General features: G+C 41.3%; 1 protein-coding gene across 2 annotated transcripts in view; it reads left to right on the forward strand.

The window, feature by feature from the left end:
* zgc:92107 (uncharacterized protein LOC492329 homolog) overlaps positions 1-21139 on the forward strand; it is a 139787-nt gene that overhangs the window by 53024 nt on the left and 65624 nt on the right. For both annotated transcript variants that reach the window (XM_034167252.1, XM_034167253.1), the window contains exon 2: positions 12763-13269. In XM_034167252.1, coding sequence (XP_034023143.1) covers positions 12763-13269 — 507 coding nt within the window. The remainder of the gene's footprint in view (positions 1-12762; positions 13270-21139) is intronic.

A 21139-nucleotide genomic window follows, 5' to 3' on the forward strand; every position in this document is an offset into this window, starting at 1 on the left:
GGTGATGTATTTCTTGGCACATTTGTACAACCACTGTAAATCCAGACCAGGTCAGAAAGCCTTCAGATGTTAACTTCTTTTTTTTTTCTTCGACACTGAGTGGTGAGGTGAAGCTGACTGCCTTCATAGCATGTGAGATCATATGAGAGCACCAGTAGACAAGTCTGACATTATACATTTTTCACCGTTGTTATACTGTGTGAATTGGTGGAAGAAAATTATGAGAATAATGTTAAACACAGGCCAGCTAGGAAAAATAAATAAATATAATAAAATGCAGCAGCACACCTGATAAAATAATGCACAAGACTGTCTGAGTGCATTTAAGTTGCCAATTTTGTCAGACACTTTCCCTTTTCTTGATAAAGATGAGGCTTTTCTGCTATTTTTCATCCAGCTGAATAGATGAAGCATGCAGCCACTCTTATGTTTGAGGACAGTAGTCTCACAGCTTTTTATCTATGTTCCTGGTGTTGGGATTGGCCCATATGGTTTCTCAGCATAGAGCAGTGGGAGACATACGTGGGCAATATGTGACAAGGCTCCTAGTTTCCCTTCATGCTGTTTCTATGTTTACATGACACATAAATACACTGCGGACAGCCTGGAATGAGAGCCGGCAGAGAAGCCACTTTCAGATTCAGACATACGTCTGAGGAGTTGTTGAATCATATTTAGTCAGTGCTGTACACATCAAAGCTGAGATCAGCAGCTGCAGCTGACAAGGTGACATCAGACCTGACCGGCACAATAGGCCTCATTACAGTGGCGGCTCCTGAAAATTTTCTCAGGAGGGGCAGTTTTTCTGCTAATGATTAAGGCATTCAGTAAATACATTAAGCAAGGCAATCGTATCAATTTGTTGTTAGCTGGTTAACTCATACAGCAATACCTCCACAAGATGGCAGCATACAACAGAAAGTTTTCCCCTTTAGCTACATAAATACAGGTGGAAAGCTATGGAAGGTGACCCCACAATAAATTAACATACTTAGTCACACTGAGTACAACTGGGAATTAAGGACCTCGCCCAAGGGCCCCGAGTGATTTTCAGATGGAAAAGCACTGTATAGAGTTGTGTGTGTGTGTGTGTGTGTGTGTGTGTGTGTGTGTGTGTGTGTGTGTGTGTGTGTGTGTGTGTGTGTGTGTGTGTGTGTGTGATATTATGAGGCAAAATGAGAGGATCTAGGTTATTTCTGTTATATATGTCACAGAGGTGTCAAACAAGCTGTGACATACATTCATCTTAAATTAGGAGAACATCTGTGAAGTCACTCATAGAATTGTGGGACTTTGGAGATGTTATGTAAAAGATGATTTTGCAAATCTGGGTGAGAGTGTCATGAATCAAACATTTTTAAACTGGTTTAAGCTTGTCGGAGCTCTGTGAAGCTTTTAATTAACTATTGTTAAAGGTGATAGAGAGAGGTTGAATGGGGCATTAATCTTTGTTCTGTGATGTGATATGTAGCCCAAAAAAAATTGGTTGGGTCTGTAATGGCTCAGAACCTTCCTAAAAGGCTCTCTGAAACAGCTATGTTACTATGCTGGGTTTAGAATGCCTCGTTTGCTTTTAATGGCGTCATTTTGGAGCTTATTTGGCAACCTCATTATGAAATGCACGTAGGTGTTGGCGCTGATCGGTTGCCGTTGTTTGATTGGCTGCCCTTGCTCTCACTGAAAATGCCGCTAAGAGGATTAGGAAAGTCTCCGGTTCAACTCAGAACAGAATGAAAATGATCGCTGATTCGCTCATTTCGCTGTCAATCAAAAATGGATTCAGCCTCAGACAGATCATCCAATCATCATGCAGAAGCTGGGCGTCCGGGCCGGCCGAGGCCAGCCCACTGCCCCATAGACCCCCAGACACGCAGAGCCTCTGGTGGGCGGGACAAAGCCCAGCATTTATCCAATGACTCGTCTTGTTTTGCTGCACTTGTGTCGCTATTGAAGTCTGTGGACGACGGTTTAAAGCACTGTGAAGCTGCGGGTTTGAGTGAGAGGAAATCCGTGTCATTACCAGTGATAAGAAGCTGATTCTGAACAAAAGTTGAACGCATTGTAGCGAAAACGAGATGACAGTAATCTTCACTAACTTATTTAACAGATCACGCGTTTCAACATTGCTGTTGAGTGATAAATCTTGTTCCTCGCCCACCAACATGAAGTCAGCCAGAGGCTGACTGTGACATAAAGTCCAGTCACAAAATAATAATGATAATAAAAAAAACGATCCAAAATAAATTTAAAAACAAATTTATAACAAAAGAAAATGTGATACTTACAGGCTGTACTGATTGCTGGGGTTGATTTTGTCGCAAAGTCGGAACTGACCCTCTACTGAGTATTAAATGCCGACTGAAGCCAGCTCGAAATTGTGCAAGGTTTGTGAAACAGTCCTCCATGAAATGCGCAGAGCAAAGAAATAGTCAGTGGTTGTATTTCCTGGGGATGCGGTTAAAAATGAATAAAAGCCATTGATCGCGTACATTGCTTTCTGTGGGAAGAATATGTAAAGATCGTAGTCCGCTATGACAGCCTGGGAAGGCATACCTGTAGCTCGCCAGTGCTCCTCTTCCAGTGGTAGGAATGGATGGGCACAACCTTATGAATAATTAATTTCGAAGGGGCGTGTGTGAAAGGGGGTGGGTGTGGGTGTGTGTGTTGGGGGGGCTATTGGTGAAAAAGTGGCGTAACTTTTCTCTCAAAAATGGATTGGCCTGTTTTCTAGGGGCAATTCAAAAAAGGAGAAATACTTGAAATAGAGGTTCTGAAACTTGCTGGCACTTCGTGTGTATTCCCCACAGCGGGGAGACTCTGAACTAACAAAACAAAAACATGAAAAAGATGATTTTGATTCTCTATCCCCTTTAAAACCAAACGCGTTAAGCCCGTTTCACACGGGGGCTGCTTCAAGTTGCTTCCTGTGGCGTCATGACGACACAGGAATGTCTGCATCAGGTGTACGCAGCAGGGGGTCAGAGAGGAGGTGAGAACGCAGCCTGCAGGTTCTCTGCACAGAGGAATCAGAGTACACAGTTTGGCTGCAGACAGACTGTGCACTCTGATTTCTCTTCTAGTTTATATTTGTTCTTGTGCTGAGCTGCAGGTCTGCGCTCTAAGTTCTGTTATAGTTTATCTTTCTTCCTTTGACCGCGAGCTGCGTGCGCACGTGCGCGTGTGCGAACAAACCATCCGTGAGTACTTGATGTGGACATGTCTCTGGCAATCAGTCTGTGAGCAGGACTTTCATGGACTTTATTTAAACACATTTGTGAGAGAAGAACAAGGAGCTGCAGCTGCAATCAGCAGCATTTTTTTTTCTGTGCTCTTTTTGAGCATGTAGTTTCACTGCATTGTGTACACGGTATAAAAACAATCCTGCCTGATTTATACTGCGGTGCGGGATCAATGGAACACAACAGGAATCATAAATTGGCGTTGGGTAACGTTGTATTGTGAGTGTGTGGCTTCCAGTCACATCGAGTAACGTTGCTTTGCTCTGACTTGCACTGAAACCACTTAATTTCTGCGTCGAGCACAGGACGCAAAAAAAGAAAAAATTTTTTAAACATGTTTAATTTTTGCCATCCGAATTGCTTCGTCCTTTGCACCCCTCACGCTGTTGTGGTTTCGAGCTGCATCGTCGCGGCGTGGTCATGACCACGCCCGATGCAGCTCGAAGCAGCCCCGGTGTGAAAGGGGCTTTAGTAAATGAACAGACTCTCACATTTGAGATAAAACAATGACAGTTATTAAAGCAAGTTAATAACTTTGGTATGAAAAGTATTTAATGTGTACTTTACCTAGGAATGGGACCAATCCAATCCCGGATCGGTATCAGGTTCCAATACCGACATAATTCACGTATCGGAAAATACCAATCCAACCCGCAGCATTATGCAACCGGAGAAGAGCCACTGTGAATCCTCTCAACTGCTGTTGTTTGCTCTCTGCTTGTTTGCTGCTGAGTGGGAGGAGGAGAGGGAGGTTTTTGAACCTGTGCTGTTTGAGAGAGCTCTCTTCCACAGTGTTCTTGCTGTGATAACGGCAAATTTCTGCTCGGCTCTCTGGTTCGAATTGTCTGTTCGGCGAGCACGGATTTTCCAAAAAATTAACTGAATTGTTGGTGAAAATGTGTGCTAAAAAGTTAACTGCTTTACTGTCCTGAAATGGTAAAACACCAGCTCAGCGTGCAGCTGAGGAGGACAGCAAACAGAGATTCTGTCCGCTGAAAGGGGAAAGTCTCCATTAAAATCCTGTGCGTGAACGTCGGTAATGATACATTTATTTTACAGTTGAAAGGCTTCGTGTTTCCAAAAAGTTCAAAGTTTGCACTGCACGAAAACCGTTGTTGCGAGAGGTAGAAAAAGAGACTGAGGGAGAGAGAAAGTGAGCGAGAGAGATGAGAGAGAGAGAGATACATCTTCTGGCAAATTGTAGCTGAAGTTTCAGGTCTCCTTTTTAAGATAAACCTCATGAAAAAATCAACAATAATGATAATAATAATATTAAAACAGAGCTCTGGTATCGGATCTGAAAAGTATCGGTATTTGCAGATATCCAAATTCAGCTATCAGATCGGAAGTGAAAAATTGTGGATTGGTGCATCCCTAACTTTACCTGCATGTCTCATTCAGCAGGAGGAAACATTAATGAAGCTGTTAACCACATAAACTAACCCGTGTGCTGTGACTACGCTGATCACATGATTTTCTTGCCAAAAAAATTAAATACTGTACTTTTCTAACCGTGCAAAAAAGTGTCCAAAGGCACAGACATCTAACCCAGCTATTGCTGTCAAAAACCCTTTATCTACAGACCAAGTCAGTGACATCTAAACAAAACGGAGCAAAGTGCAATTAATGATGATTAAAAAAAATAATTGAATGGGTTATAGGTGCTGTAATTAATTCATGTAAATTGACATTTTATTTTGTCAGCCATAATAACATAATAAAATAAATGACAATAATAACAAATAGTTTGTGTGACGTTAACGCACTCACTGGCAGAAACATCCAGTGTAGTGAAAAACACACCACCCGTCTTGTCGGTAAATCCACGTATTAAGCTCAGAGCTTCTCAGGGGTTTTGAACACAGCATTGATGGACACCACAGCCTGCAGTTTTCACAGTTGCTCATGATGTAAAGACATAACGTGCTGTGCCCAACCGGAAAACAAAAAGATTGCGTTGAAAGCTGTTTTGTGAAAAAAATTGATTTTTACAGGAGAGTTTGGAAGAGATGTGTAGAGCGATTGTCAACCTGACTAAAATCGTGCCAGAATGGGCGGAACCTGACTGGACAGTGACATTCAGAGGCAGATCACACAGTCTGGAACACTGATAACCACTGTAACTGGGGCAGACTTGGACAGAAAAAAAAAATCCCTCCTTTTCCCGTTTGGCAGTTGCCCTTATGAACAAGCCATCCTTACCTCAGTGTAGCATGTTTCTGGGATCAGGGATGTGCACGGGCCTTATTTTGGAAGCACACCGGCAACTGACGTGGGTTTTTGGTGAACACTGTGGCACTCTCTGGAGTCTGAGCTGGTTATCATGCCCCATCTTATTGACACCAGGTCGTCTGGACAGCAGCTTCATACTGTACGTTTGTGTGACGGAGAGGCTTTTCTACACTGGGATGCGCTCTAATGCAACAACATGAATTTCTCCCCACTGGCCTTTTTCCCTCTCAAGTTTTTGGACAAGAATAGGGTGCGATACAGAGATGGGAGAAGGGAGCGCTGTGATTTATCAGATATTTTCAGTCTTCCCTCTGGCGGTGTTCTAGACTTCCACTCTGAAGCCAGTGAAAGGACTCTTGCAGAGTTTTTTCTTTCTTTCTTTCCTAGTAATCATGTTCCCACATGGATTTGCTGGCACAGTTAAGGTAACCAGATCAAAGGAGATTTCATGGAGCCCACTAAGGGGTAACATGACCGCCATACAGTATATGGCACCAGAAAACTGCAGTACCTGCCTATTTATCTATCTGTCTGTCTGTCTGTCTTGTCTATATTTATTGTCCTTGATGTTACCTAGGTTCCAAAAGCACAAGTGAGACCATGCACCACTGTAGAATTATCCCAGACATTTATAATTTTAACATGGATAATGTCCTGTAACTTCTCATGTCTTGAGCTTGTGGTGTAATTGTGTGTCACTGGCTATATCTATGTACGTTTCTTCAAATTAGGCTGTCTTTTTCCTCTAATTCCCTTTCTGTTCCACTCTTTTTTTGCATCTTCTGTCCACACGCCCTCTGTTGTCTGTGTGCATTGTGCTGCGCTGGCTGTTGTCACTTTGTGATTGTATTTGAGCGTGGTGGTTTTTGTGTAAGTAGGCCTCAAAGCACTTGGTTTTTCTTTGGGCCCTGCTGACTCCATTAGTTGTTTTTCTGCTGAAGGGACTAGATCCTGTATGCTGCACTGTCAGACTTCCAGGGACGAGTACCAGAGCAACAAACAAATTCAGTTTGCGTTTCCACTGGCCAACATGACCCTGGGCTCTGTGGAACAGGACTAGCACAGCTGGGTCTCTGCACCATTTATAGTTCCGTTCTGCTTGTGTATCCTCCGTTCTAATGCTGATCACTGCAGGCAAACAGTGCTGATAACAATTACTGGAACCCCTGATTTTCAAGTACACAGTAGCAATATCTTCAGAAATAAATGCAAAAGAACAAATTGCTTAGATTCAGACTATTTGTTACAAAATGGTGTGTATAATTCCTAATATCCATATAACATAAATTAACTAATGAACAGTAGTTTTAAGGCATAAAAGGGGATGATTGTTGTAATTTCTTCTTAACAGTGAAGATTAGACAGCTCTCAGAGAGCAGCAGAAATGTTAAGTGCACTTGTTTCCAGTGCAGAATGTTCCTGGTTCAAAGCCACCACTACCCATTTTCCACATAATGTGGAGCTGCGTGCAGAAGAATGTGTGTCAAATCAAGATCCGGATCCATCTCTGATCTACTGTGGTGACCCCGAGTGAAACAAGGGAGAAGCCGAAGAACTTGCTGTTTAATATTTTGATTATACAAAATTGGTTCTTTTTCATTTACTAATGAAGGTATTTGGACTGATGTACTTGAAAATTAGAGGTGGTGTTAATTTATAATTTTGACCAGTCCTGTATCTACTTTTTCTCATGTGAACATTTTTTAGAAAACACACACACAAATATAAAACCTGGTCTGAAAAAAAAAATGAGGTGGGCTTCATAGATAATTGGCAAAGCTTCTGGGGAAAACCTGGTCTTGTTAGGAGAGACGGCATCCATCCCACTTTGGATGGAGCAGCTCTCATTTCTAGAAATCTGGCCAATTTTCTTAAATCCTCCAAACCGTGACTATCCAGGGTTGGGACCAGGAAGCAGAGTTGTAGTCTTACACACCTCTCTGCTGCTTCTCTCCCCCTGCCATCCCCTCATTACCCCATCCCCGTAGAGACGGTGCCTGCTCCCAGACCACCAACAACCAGCAAAAATCTATTTAAGCATAAAAATTCAAAAAGAAAAAATAATATAGCACCTTCAACTGCACCACAGACTAAAACAGTTAAATGTGGTCTATTAAACATTAGGTCTCTCTCTTCTAAGTCCCTGTTGGTAAATGATATAATAATTGATCAACATATTGATTTATTCTGCCTAACAGAAACCTGGTTACAGCAGGATGAATATGTTAGTTTAAATGAGTCAACACCCCCGAGTCACACTAACTGTCAGAATGCTCGTAGCACGGGCCGAGGAGGAGGATTAGCAGCAATCTTCCATTCCAGCTTATTAATTAATCAAAAACCCAGACAGAGCTTTAATTCATTTGAAAGCTTGTCTCTTAGTCTTGTCCATCCAAATTGGAAGTCCCAAAAACCAGTTTTATTTGTTATTATCTATCGTCCACCTGGTCGTTACTGTGAGTTTCTCTGTGAATTTTCAGACCTTTTGTCTGACTTTGTGCTTAGCTCAGATAAGATAATTATAGTGGGCGATTTTAACATCCACACAGATGCTGAGAATGACAGCCTCAACACTGCATTTAATCTATTATTAGACTCTATTGGCTTTGCTCAAAAAGTAAATGAGTCCACCCACCACTTTAATCATATCTTAGATCTTGTTCTGACTTATGGTATGGAAATAGAAGACTTAACAGTATTCCCTGAAAACTCCCTTCTGTCTGATCATTTCTTAATAACATTTACATTTACTCTGATGGACTACCCAGCAGTGGGGAATAAGTTTCATTACACTAGAAGTTTTTCAGAAAGCGCTGTAACTAGGTTTAAGGATATGATTCCTTCTTTATGTTCTCTAATGCCATATACCAACACAGTGCAGAGTAGCTACCTAAACTCTGTAAGGGAGATAGAGTATCTCGTCAATAGTTTTACATCCTCATTGAAGACAACTTTGGATGCTGTAGCTCCTCTGAAAAAGAGAGCTTTAAATCAGAAGTGCCTGACTCCGTGATATAACTCACAAACTCGCAGCTTAAAGCAGATAACCCGTAAGTTGGAGAGGAAATGGCGTCTCACTAATTTAGAAGATCTTCACTTATCCTGGAAAAAGAGTCTGTTGCTCTATAAAAAAGCCCTCCATAAAGCTAGGACATCTTTCTACTCATCACTAATTGAAGAAAATAAGAACAACCCCAGGTTTCTTTTCAGCACTGTAGCCAGGCTGACAAAGAGTCAGAGCTCTATTGAGCTGAGTATTCCATTAACTTTAACTAGTAATGACTTCATGACTTTCTTTGCTAACAAAATTTTAACTATTAGAGAAAAAATTACTCATAACCATCCCAAAGACGTATCGTTATCTTTGGCTGCTTTCAGTGATGCCGGTATTTGGTTAGACTCTTTCTCTCCGATTGTTCTGTCTGAGTTATTTTCATTAGTTACTTCATCCAAACCATCAACATGTTTATTAGACCCCATTCCTACCAGGCTGCTCAAGGAAGCCCTACCATTATTTAATGCTTCGATCTTAAATATGATCAATCTATCTTTGTTAGTTGGCTATGTACCACAGGCTTTTAAGGTGGCAGTAATTAAACCATTACTTAAAAAGCCATCACTTGACCCAGCAATCTTAGCTAATTATAGGCCAATCTCCAACCTTCCTTTTCTCTCAAAAATTCTTGAAAGGGTAGTTGTAAAACAGCTAACTGATCATCTGCAGAGGAATGGTCTATTTGAAGAGTTTCAGTCAGGTTTTAGAATTCATCATAGTACAGAAACAGCATTAGTGAAGGTTACAAATGATCTTCTTATGGCCTCGGACAGTGGACTCGTCTCTGTGCTTGTTCTGTTGGACCTCAGTGCTGCTTTTGATACTGTTGACCATAAAATTGTATTACAGAGATTAGAGCATGCCATAGGTATTAAAGGCACTGCGCTGCGGTGGTTTGAATCATATTTGTCTAATAGATTACAATTTGTTCATGTAAATGGGGAATCTTCTTCACAGACTAAAGTTAATTATGGAGTTCCACAAGGTTCTGTGCTAGGACCAATTTTATTCACTTTATACATGCTTTCCTTAGGCAGTATTATTAGACGGTATTGCTTAAATTTTCATTGTTACGCAGATGATACCCAGCTTTATCTATCCATGAAGCCAGAGGACACACACCAATTAGCTAAACTGCAGGATTGTCTTACAGACATAAAGACATGGATGACCTCTAATTTCCTGCTTTTAAACTCAGATAAAACTGAAGTTATTGTACTTGGCCCCACAAATTTTAGAAACATGGTGTCTAACCAGATCCTTACTCTGGATGGCATTACCCTGACCTCTAGTAATACTGTGAGAAATCTTGGAGTCATTTTTGATCAGGATATGTCATTCAAAGCGCATATTAAACAAATATGTAGGACTGCTTTTTTGCATTTACGCAATATCTCTAAAATCAGAAAGGTCTTGTCTCAGAGTGATGCTGAAAAACTAATTCATGCATTTATTTCCTCTAGGCTGGACTATTGTAATTCATTATTATCAGGTTGTCCTAAAAGTTCCCTAAAAAGCCTTCAGTTAATTCAAAATGCTGCAGCTAGAGTACTGACGGGGACTAGAAGGAGAGAGCATATCTCACCCATATTGGCCTCTCTTCATTGGCTTCCTGTTAATTCTAGAATAGAATTTAAAATTCTTCTTCTTACTTATAAGGTTTTGAATAATCAGGTCCCATCTTATCTTAGGGACCTCGTAGTACCATATCACCCCAATAGAGCACTTCGCTCTCAGACTGCAGGCTTACTTGTAGTTCCTAGGGTTTGTAAGAGTAGAATGGGAGGCAGAGCCTTCAGCTTTCAGGCTCCTCTCCTGTGGAACCAGCTCCCAATTCAGATCAGGGAGACAGACACCCTCTCTACTTTTAAGATTAGGCTTAAAACTTTCCTTTTTGCTAAAGCTTATAGTTAGGGCTGGATCAGGTGACCCTGAACCATCCCTTAGTTATGCTGCTATAGACGTAGACTGCTGGGGGGTTCCCATGATGCACTGTTTCTTTCTCTTTTTGCTCTGTATGCACCACTCTGCATTTAATCATTAGTGATCGATCTCTGCTCCCCTCCACAGCATGTCTTTTTCCTGGTTCTCTCCCTCAGCCCCAACCAGTCCCAGCAGAAGACTGCCCCTCCCTGAGCCTGGTTCTGCTGGAGGTTTCTTCCTGTTAAAAGGGAGTTTTTCCTTCCCACTGTAGCCAAGTGCTTGCTCACAGGGGGTCGTTTTGACCGTTGGGGTTTTACATAATTATTGTATGGCCTTGCCTTACAATATAAAGCGCCTTGGGGCAACTGTTTGTTGTGATTTGGCGCTATATAAAAAAATTGATTGATTGATTGATTGATTGATTGTAGCTAGTAAATGATCACAATTATTGAGGCAATTAAATCCTACTCTGCGGAACATTGGAACTCAATTTAAAGGCTTAATGCTTGCAGCATTTGTCTGACAGTGGTTGTAGTTTATGTTCAGCAGTGTAAACATTTCAAATGATTATTTAAGAGAATAAACAGGGGAGGTGATGGTCTAGTGGTTAAGCATTGGGCTTGAGACCAGAGGAGCCTTGGTTCAAATCCCAGCCTGACCGGAAAATCACTAAGGGCCCTTGGGCAATGTCCTTAATCCCCTAGCTCAGTTGTGTCCAAACTATTCCAGAAAGGGCCGAGAGGGTGCAGGTTTTCCTTGCAGCCACTGACTCCAGCAGGTGATATCACTGATGAACTCATCCCACCTGTTCAAAGTGATGTTAGTCAGTAAAATCACCTGCTGAAGTCAGTGGCTGCAAAGAAAACCTGGACCCTCTCTGCCCTTTCTGGAATAGTTTGGACACCACCACCTTCGTTGCTCCTGGTGTGTAGTGAGCACCTTTTATGGCAGCACCCTGACATCGGGGTGAATGTGAGACATTATTGTAAAACGCTTTGAGCGTCTTATGCAAATGGAAAAGTGCTATATAAATGCAGTCTATTTACTTTCTGCAAACACATGGATAAAATTGTTGGAATTCCTATATTTTATCTGCACATTTCAGAAATAAATGCAATCGCAGCCACAGATGCCTATAACTTCTTCAGAGTTGTCATGAGTGCCTTGGTAGCTTTCCTCACTCATTTCCTTCCTTTCCCACAGTCACCATGCCATTTTAGATCTAGCTCCTCCAGACAGATGCAAACAGTACCATACTGATGTCCAAGACATATTCAGTGACTTGGAAATGTTCATGTGTCGAGCCCCTGACTTGTCAAAAGAAAACTGGCTGTAAATGTGATGATTTACTGTAAATTTGTCAATAACTGTCAAGCATATATTTTATATCAGGATTTTTTGTTACATTCTATGAAAGCATTTTTTGTTCTTGTTGCCAAATAACTTTGGACATTTTAAAAAAAAAATTAGATTTAACAAAATTGCTGTGGATCCCCACGGGCAACTCGCTAGTAAAAACATTAATTTAATTTGGTCTTTAAAAGGATTTGCTCATCTTGATAACAGCCCTCATTTGTGAACAGAAATCAACTACTTTTCTATAATTGTAAAGCTGTGTAGCAACAGAAGGCAAGGAAGAAGGAAAATAATAGTATAAGTGACCAGTAAGTAAATAGTCTCTTCAGCTTCAGCGACACATTAAATGTGAACATTAAGAATAGAACGGGCCAAAAGAGAACTGAGACTTGGACTCTGTCGTCTGAGTCTGTCGCACTTATTGCCCAGACACACTTATGTCCTATTCCTCATTTAGGTAAACATCAACTTCTTCTTTTTTTTTTTTTTTTTTTGGTGGGAACTCAGTCCAGATCTATTCCTGGTTCTGGTATTACACCTCAAAGTCACATAGGACAATACTTAGGATTCAGTCCCTGCAGTGTAAAAGCACCTCATGGTTGTTGTCTCACTGAGTCGGTCCACCTGTTTCCTCATTCAGGGGGCGCATGCACACACACACACACACACAAACACATACACACATATATTCTCTCACTGTCTCGCTGCTTCTGTTTGGCTACCAAAGACATGACATCATCGCAGCCACAGACAGATGGATGCATGTAGGGGACTTCATCCATCTGACATTTTCAGGCTTTTCACTCGTTCAAACAGTGTGAGTTGTTTACATCTTGTCAGCTTGATGAGTACTCAGGTGTGATGATGTCCTTTTAATAAATTAAATAAATGATCTGTTGCTATTTTAAGCTGTAAAATATAAATAAATTATAATTTGTCTTCTTTCTTCTCACTCAGTTCTGATTGGGTGGAGATCTTGGAGCCACGCTCTCGTGAGCGTATGTATGTGAACTTGACCACTGGCGAATGCGGCTGGGATCCCCCAACTGGAGTTCCCGTACGCCAGGCAGACGGTAACCAGTGGTGGGAGCTGTTTGACCCTCACAGTGGTCGTTTCTACTATTACAACTCCACTGGGTGCCGCACCGTCTGGCATCGACCCCAAGGAGCCGATATAGTCCCTCTCTCGCAGTTGCAGGCCATGAAACGTGGCAATGAGGCAAGGCGGGCAGGAGCAGCCATGGAAAAGCACCACCATGGGACCACTGGGAGTAACAGCAGTGTTGGGAGCCAAGCAGGCTGCGCCCCTGCGCTGGAGCATGATGTAGACACCACTATCCCTCGACCCCAAGAGACCAGTGAGGAGGCTGCGAACCCTCAGCCGGTGCCGGCAGTGGACAACAGATCACAGGGAGATGGCAACACCACCGAAAACAGCACAGATGGCAGCAAAGAATCACAGAGGTAAGCCTGAGTATGACTGCAGACTGCAGTAGCCGATACAGTAATTCTGGAACATGATTTGGTTTTAATCATTAGTCTCTCACATAATCAAGAGAAAAGTGGGGAAATGTGGTAGTTATCTCAGCATGTGGCACAGTCAGCCGTAATGACTTTCAAATGCTTCTGCCCGAGAACCCATAGGATTATTTTGACTTTTGACCACTCAGGCTTTTTTTGTTTTCATTTTCACTTATCTGAACATTCCATGTGTACCACGTTTTCCATACGGTTGCCTGTGAACCGTGCTCAGCTATTTAAGCAAATCACTACCAAATGGGGAGAATGGTCACTTATATACTGAGCGTAACATTTTCCGCGTCCTGCTCATGTTATTGGTGTAGACGACCCCGAACAGTAAGTCATTCAGAGAACCCAACATGTGCTTGGTGTTGTGGCCTCATCCAAACCACTGTCTTTCCCCTCCAAGCCAGATTCCAGGCATGCCACTTGTGTTTCCCCTGGCGCAAGGCCACTGTGGCCGTCTTAATGTCTTCGTGTGTGCTCACCACCACCCTGCCTGATCTGGCCTGCTCCAGTGCACATTTAATTTTCCTAAAACAAACCCAATCCTCAGCTATTAAATACTATAATGCGTGACGTATCGGTGAATCTCTGTGAGTGAGAGCTTCACTCTGCAAGCACGAGAGGCATGTGAGCAAATGTTAATAACAAGCAGAACCACCACATTCCATCTGTATATAAACATGTGAACCCCATGGTTTTGTTTTTTCTTTTTCTTTTTTGACACACTGCTGTAGCAACTCTGGCCCTCTGGCTCATCCTGGTTCTTGTTGTACCTTGGAGGTCTCTCCTTTGACCCACTGATCCTGTGGGATTACACAAAGGTACAGGGGGAACTAATTGTTCATCCTGGGCTGGTGAATCACACAAGTGGGGGCCTTGTAGCATAGACCGTGGTGAGGATGGGAAGTTAGTGCAGCAGATAACTGAAACAATCTTTCAAATGGAGAGACGGCATCCATCCCACTTTAGAGGGAGCAGCTCTCATTTCTAGAAATCTGGCCAATTTTTTGGGATCCTCCAAACTGTGACTGTCTAGCGTTGGGACCAGGAGGCAGAGCTGTGGTCTTATACACCTCTCTGCAGCTTCTCTCCCCCTGCCATCCCCCTATTACCCCATCCCCGTAGAGACGGTGCCTGCTCCCAGACCACCAATAACTAGCAAAAATCTATTTAAGCATAAAAATTCAAAAAGAAAAAATAATATAGCACCTTCAATTGCACCACAGACTAAAACAGTTAAATGTGGTCTATTAAACATTAGGTCTCTTTCTTCTAAGTCCCTGTTGGTAAATGATATAATAATTGATCAACGTATTGATTTATTCTGCCTAACAGAAACTTGGTTACAGCAGGATGAATATGTTAGTTTAAATGAGTCAACACCCCCGAGTCACACTAACTGTCAGAATGCTCGTAGCACGGGCCGGGGCGGAGGATTAGCAGCAATCTTCCATTCCAGCTTATTAATTAATCAAAAACCTAGACAGAGCTTTAATTCATTTGAAAGCTTGTCTCTTAGTCTTGTCCATCCAAATTGGAAGTCCCAAAAACCAGTTTTATTTGTTATTATCTATCGTCCACCTGGTCGTTACTGTGAGTTTCTCTGTGAATTTTCAGACCTTTTGTCTGACTTAGTGCTTAGCTCAGATAAGATAATTATAGTGGGCGATTTTAACATCCACACAGATGCTGAGAATGACAGCCTCAACACTGCATTTAATCTATTATTAGACTCTATCGGCTTTGCTCAAAAAGTAAATGAGTCCACCCACCACTTTAATCATATTTTAGATCTTGTTCTGACTTATGGTATGGAAATAGAAGACTTAACAGTATTCCCTGAAAACTCCCTTTTGTCTGATCATTTTTTAATAACATTTACATTTACCCTGATGGACTACCCTGCAGTGGGGAATAAGTTTCATTACACTAGAAGTCTTTCAGAAAGCGCTGTAACTAGGTTTAAGGATATGATTCCTTCTTTATGTTCTCTAATGTCATATACCAACACAGAGCAGAGTAGCTACCTAAACTCTGTAAGGGAGTTAGAGTATCTTGTCAATAGTTTTACATCCTCATTGAAGACAACTTTGGATGCTGTAGCTCCTCTGAAAAAGAGAGCTTTAAATCAGAAGTGTCTGACTCCGTGGTATAACTCACAAACTCGTAGCTTAAAGCAGATAACCCGTAAGTTGGAGAGGAAATGGCGTCTCACTAATTTAGAAGATCTTCACTTAGCCTGGAAAAAGAGTTTGTTGCTCTATAAGAAAGCCCTTCGTGAAGCTAGGACATCTTTCTACTCATCACTAATTGAAGAAAATAAGAACAACCCAGGTTTCTTTTCAGCACTGTAGCCAGGCTGACAAAGAGTCAGAGCTCTATTGAGCTGAGTATTCCATTAACTTTAACTACTAATGACTTCATGACTTTCTTTGCTAACAAAATTTTGACTATTAGAGAAAAAATTACTCATAACCATCCCAAAGATGTATCGTTATCTTTGGCTGCTTTCAGTGATGCCGGTATTTGGTTAGACTCTTTCTCTCCGATTGTTCTGTCTGAGTTATTTTCATTAGTTACTTCATCCAAACCATCAACATGCTTATTAGACCCCATTCCTGCCAGGCTGCTCAAGGAAGTCCTACCATTATTTAATGCTTCAATCTTAAATATGATCAATCTATCTTTGTTAGTTGGTTATGTACCACAGGCCTTTAAGGTGGCAGTAATTAAACCATTACTTAAAAAGCCATCACTTGACCCAGCTATCTTAGCTAATTATAGGCCAATCTCCAACCTTCCTTTTCTCTCAAAGATTCTTGAGAGGGTAGTTGTAAACAGCTAACTGATCACCTGCAGAGGAATGGTCTATTTGAAGAGTTTCAGTCAGGTTTTAGAATTCATCATAGTACAGAAACAGCATTAGTGAAGGTTACAAATGATCTTCTTATGGCTTCGGACAGTGGACTTATCTCTGTGCTTGTTCTGTTGGACCTCAGTGCTGCTTTTGATACTGTTGACCATAAATTTTATTACAGAGATTAGAGCATGTCATAGGTATTAAAGGCATTGCGCTGCGGTGGTTTGAATCATATTTGTCTAATAGATTACAGTTTGTTCATGTAAATGGGGAATCTTCTTCACAGACTAAAGTTAATTATGGAGTTCCACAAGGTTCTGTGCTAGGACCAATTTTATTCACTTTATACATGCTTCCCTTGGGCAGTATTATTAGACGGTATTGCTTAAATTTTCATTGTTACGCAGATGATACCCAGCTTTATCTATCCATGAAGCCAGAGGATACGCACCAATTAGCTAAACTGCAGGATTGTCTTACAGACATAAAGACATGGATGACCTCTAATTTCCTGCTTTTAAACTCAGATAAAACTGAAGTTATTGTACTTGGCCCCACAAATCTTAGAAGCATGGTGTCTAACCAGATCGTTACTCTGGATGGCATTTCCCTGATCTCTAGTAATACTGTGAGAAATCTTGGAGTTATTTTTGATCAGGATATGTCATTCAAAGCGCATATTAAACAAATATGTAGGACTGCCTTTTTGCATTTACGCAATATCTCTAAAATCAGAAAGGTCTTGTCTCAGAGTGATGCTGAAAAACTAATTCATGCATTTATTTCCTCTAGGCTGGACTATTGTAATTCATTATTATCAGGTTGTCCTAAAAGTTCCCTAAAAAGCCTTCAGTTGGTTCAGAATGCTGCAGCTAGAGTACTGACGGGGACTAGCAGGAGAGAGCATATCTCACCCGTGTTGGCCTCCCTTCATTGGCTTCCTGTTAATGCTAGAATAGAATTTAAAATTCTTCTTCTTACTTATAAGGTTTTGAATAATCAGGTCCCATCTTATCTTAGGGACCTCGTAGTACCATATTACCCCATTAGAGCGCTTCGCTCTCAGACTGCGGGCTTACTTGTAGTTCCTAGGGTTTGTAAGAGTAGAATGGGAGGCAGAGCCTTCAGCTTTCAGGCTCCTCTCCTGTGGAACCAGCTCCCAATTCAGATCAGGGAGACAGATACCCTCTCTACTTTTAAGATTAGGCTTAAAACTTTCCTTTTCGCTAAGGCTTATAGTTAGGGCTGGATCGGGTGACCCTGGACCATCCCTTGGTTATGTTGCTTTAGACGTAGACTGTGTTTCATAATTATTGTATGGCCTTGCCTTGCAATGTGGAGCGCCTTGGGGCAACTGTTTGTTGTGATTTGGCGCTATACAAGAAAAAAGTTGATTGATTGATTGAAATGGTGATGCAAGCACCACATTCGGCACAAATACAGTAAAACTCACATATAATGGATTCAGGTGGACCAGCTAATTTTGTCCATTATAATCAAAATCTGCTGTATGTATAAAACAGACAAAATCCACTGTATGTTTAAAATGGACAAAATCTGTTATATGTATAAAATGGACAAAATTTGTTATATGTATAAAATGGACAAAATCCGCTATATGTTTAAAACGGACAAAATCCGCTATATGTATAAAATGGACAAAATTTGTTATATGTATAAAATGGACAAAATCCGCTATATGTTTAAAACGGACAAAATCCGCTATATGTTTAAAACGGACAGAATCTGCTATATGTTTAAAACGGACAAAATTCGCTATATGTATATAATGGACAAAATCCGCTATATGTATAAAATGGACAAAATCCGATATATGTGTTTAAAACGGACAAAAGCCGATTTATGTGTTTAAAATGGACATTATCCGCTATATGTATACGAGGTCTGTCCATAAAGTATCGTACCTTTTTATTTTTTTCAAAAACTATATGGATTTCATTCATATGTTTTTACGTCAGACATGCTTGAACCCTCGTGCGCATGCGTGAGTTTTTCCACGCCTGTCAGTGACGTCATTCGCATGTGAGCACGCCTTGTGGAAGGAGTGGTCCCGCCCCCTCGTCAGATTTTCATTGTCTGGAAATGGCGGAATGAAAAGGACTTTTTTTCCATCAGAATTTTTTCAGAAGCTGTTAGAGACTGGCACCTGGAAACCATTCGAAAAATTGATCTGGCTTTCAGTGAAAATTTTACGGGCTTCACAGAGAATAAGGACTTTAACTACAGGTTTATCTCATGTCTATCTCAGCTTTCAGTGCTTACCAGTCGAGTGAGTATAAAAGAACTTGTGGAGAGCTGGACATGTCCCAACTTGTCCTCTAACACTCCGAAACGGAGGTGTTCCTTTGTCTTGTTTCATCAGCGAATCGGTCGTGACGCGCGAAGCCTCCGCGCGGCTTTCCATGACAAAATCTCTTGTTAAAAATGAAATCTGCCGGAAAATGGCTGATGTCCAGGTCTTGTGATAACCAGAGAAAGAGCACACGATGGTCTCGTATCCACAGAGCCATCAGCTTAGAAATGATCCAGTGGTTTGTGCCACAACGTCGCAGCTCGCAGCGCGGCGCACCGACCGTCTTTAAAGGGGTCCTTAAACCTGTAGTTAAAGTCCTTATTCTCTGTGAAGCCCGTAAAATTTTCACTGAAAGCCAGATAAATTTTTCGAATGGTTTCCAGGTGCCAGTCTCTAACAGTTTCTGAAAAAATTCTGATGGAAAAAAAAGTCCTTTTCATTCCACCATTTCCAGACAATGAAAATCCGACGAGGGGGCGGGACCACTCCTTCCACAAGGCGTGCTCACAGGCGAATGACGTCACTGACAGGCGTGGAAAAACTCACGCATGTGCACGAGGGTTCAAGCATGTCTGACGTAAAAACATATGAATGAAATCCATATAGTTTTTGAAAAAAATAAAAAGGTACGATACTTATGGACAGACCTCGTAAAACGGACAAGATCCGCTGTATCAGTCACAGATACATTAACTTTCCCAGAACCTGTTATACTATCTATGGCCATCTGTGAGTAGCACTGCTTTTGGCTGGCACAGCAAAGATAATTGGAGGTAATCCACGTGAGTAGAGGTTTTTTGGCGCAGTGACATGTAGTCCTCTGTGTCAACCTAGCATTATTGTGCTACACAACAGTGCTTTCTTTTTAGTTCTTGGCATTAGAATATCCAGATCAAATACCTTCTAAAATTCACTGAATGAACAGAGAGGTCTGTGCCCTCCAGTTTGATAACATGATAACTCAAAAACGGTAAAGGCTATCATCTTGTAATTCAACAGATTAGAAGGCCATATAATGAGTACAAATGCTTCCACACCTGGTGAGCTTTGATGTACCAGATCCATTGAAAAAGCAACTTTGTTCTGCTTATGTAATACCTCATGGATGCACCCGCCACCTGCTGGATGGTAAGTGAATGCTAGATTGATGATGAATTAGGAGCAGGTGTACTTGTGAGTGAGACAAATAGGTTTCTGCATAGAAATGTACTGAATCACAGAAGTAAACTGTTACTTTATCATTGTTTCACAGCGGTTAATTCTGTGTTCTCTTTTCCCAAATCTTTTTATTGAAAACCACAATAAATGGTACAATGATGGCAGTATAAAGTTATATTTTCATTTTTATATATTTTAAACAAACAAACAAAAAAAAACAACACAATTACAAAAGGAAACACGTTGAGACAAAAAACACCCAGCTACCCCGGCTCAGTGAGCATAGAAAGTACAACCCCAATTCCAATGAAGTTGGGACGTTGTGTAAAATGTAAATAAAAACAGAATACAATGATTTGCAAATCCTCTTCAACCTATATTCAATTGAATAAACCACAAAGACAAGATATTTAATGTTCAAACTGATAAACTTTATTGTTTTTGTGCAAATATTTGCTCATTTTGAAATGGATGCCTGCAACACATTTCAAAAAAGCTGGGACAGTGGTATGTTTACCACTGTGTTACATCACCTTTCCTTCTAATAACACTCAATAAGCGTTTGGGAACTGAGGACACTATTTGTTGAAGCTTTGTAGTTGGAATTCTTTCCCATTCTTGCTTGATGTAAGACTTCAGTTGTTCAACAGTCCGGGGTCTCCGTTGTCGTATTTTGCGCCTCATAATGGGCGACAGGTCTGGACTGCAGGCAGGCCGGTCTAGTACCCGCACTCTTTTACTACAAAGCCACGCTGTTGTAACATGTGCAGAATGTGGCTTGGCATTGTCTTGCTGAAATAAGCAGGGACGTCCCTGAAAAAGACGTTACTTGGATGGTAGCATGTGTCGCTCCACACCCCCATACCATCACAGATGCTGGCTTTTGAACTGGTAACAATCTGGATGGTCTTTTTCCTCTTTTGTCCGGAGGACACGACGTCCATGATTTCCAAAAACAATTTGAAATGTGGACTCATCAGACCACAGCACACTTTTCCACTTTGTGTCTGTCCATTTCAAATGAGCTCAGGCCCAGAGAAGGCAGCGGCGTTTCTATGTTGTTCATGTATGTCTTTCACTTTGCATGGTACAGTTTTAACTTGCACTTGTAGTTCTAGCAGTAAGATCCTTTACACAATGTTGTCAGTTTTTAATGCAGTGCAGCCTGAGGGATCGAAGGTCACGGGCATTCATTGTTGGTTTTCAGCCTTGCCACTTGCATATAGAAAGTTCTCCAGATTCTCTGAGTCTTCTGAGTATATTATGGACTGTAGATGATGGAATCCCTAAACTCCTTGCAGTTGAACATTGAGAAGCATTTTCTTAAACTGTTGGACTTTTTTTCACGCAGTTGTTCACAAAGTGGTGATCCTCACTATATTTGTTTTTTGTTTTGTTTTTTCAAGTTTGAGGAAAAACATAATATCCTGGAGCCACTGTGAAATAGAGGGAGGGTTGGAGAACTGCCACAGCAG

This window comes from Thalassophryne amazonica, chromosome 3, assembly GCF_902500255.1.
Source record: "Thalassophryne amazonica chromosome 3, fThaAma1.1, whole genome shotgun sequence".
NCBI classification, from domain to species: domain Eukaryota; kingdom Metazoa; phylum Chordata; class Actinopteri; order Batrachoidiformes; family Batrachoididae; genus Thalassophryne; species Thalassophryne amazonica.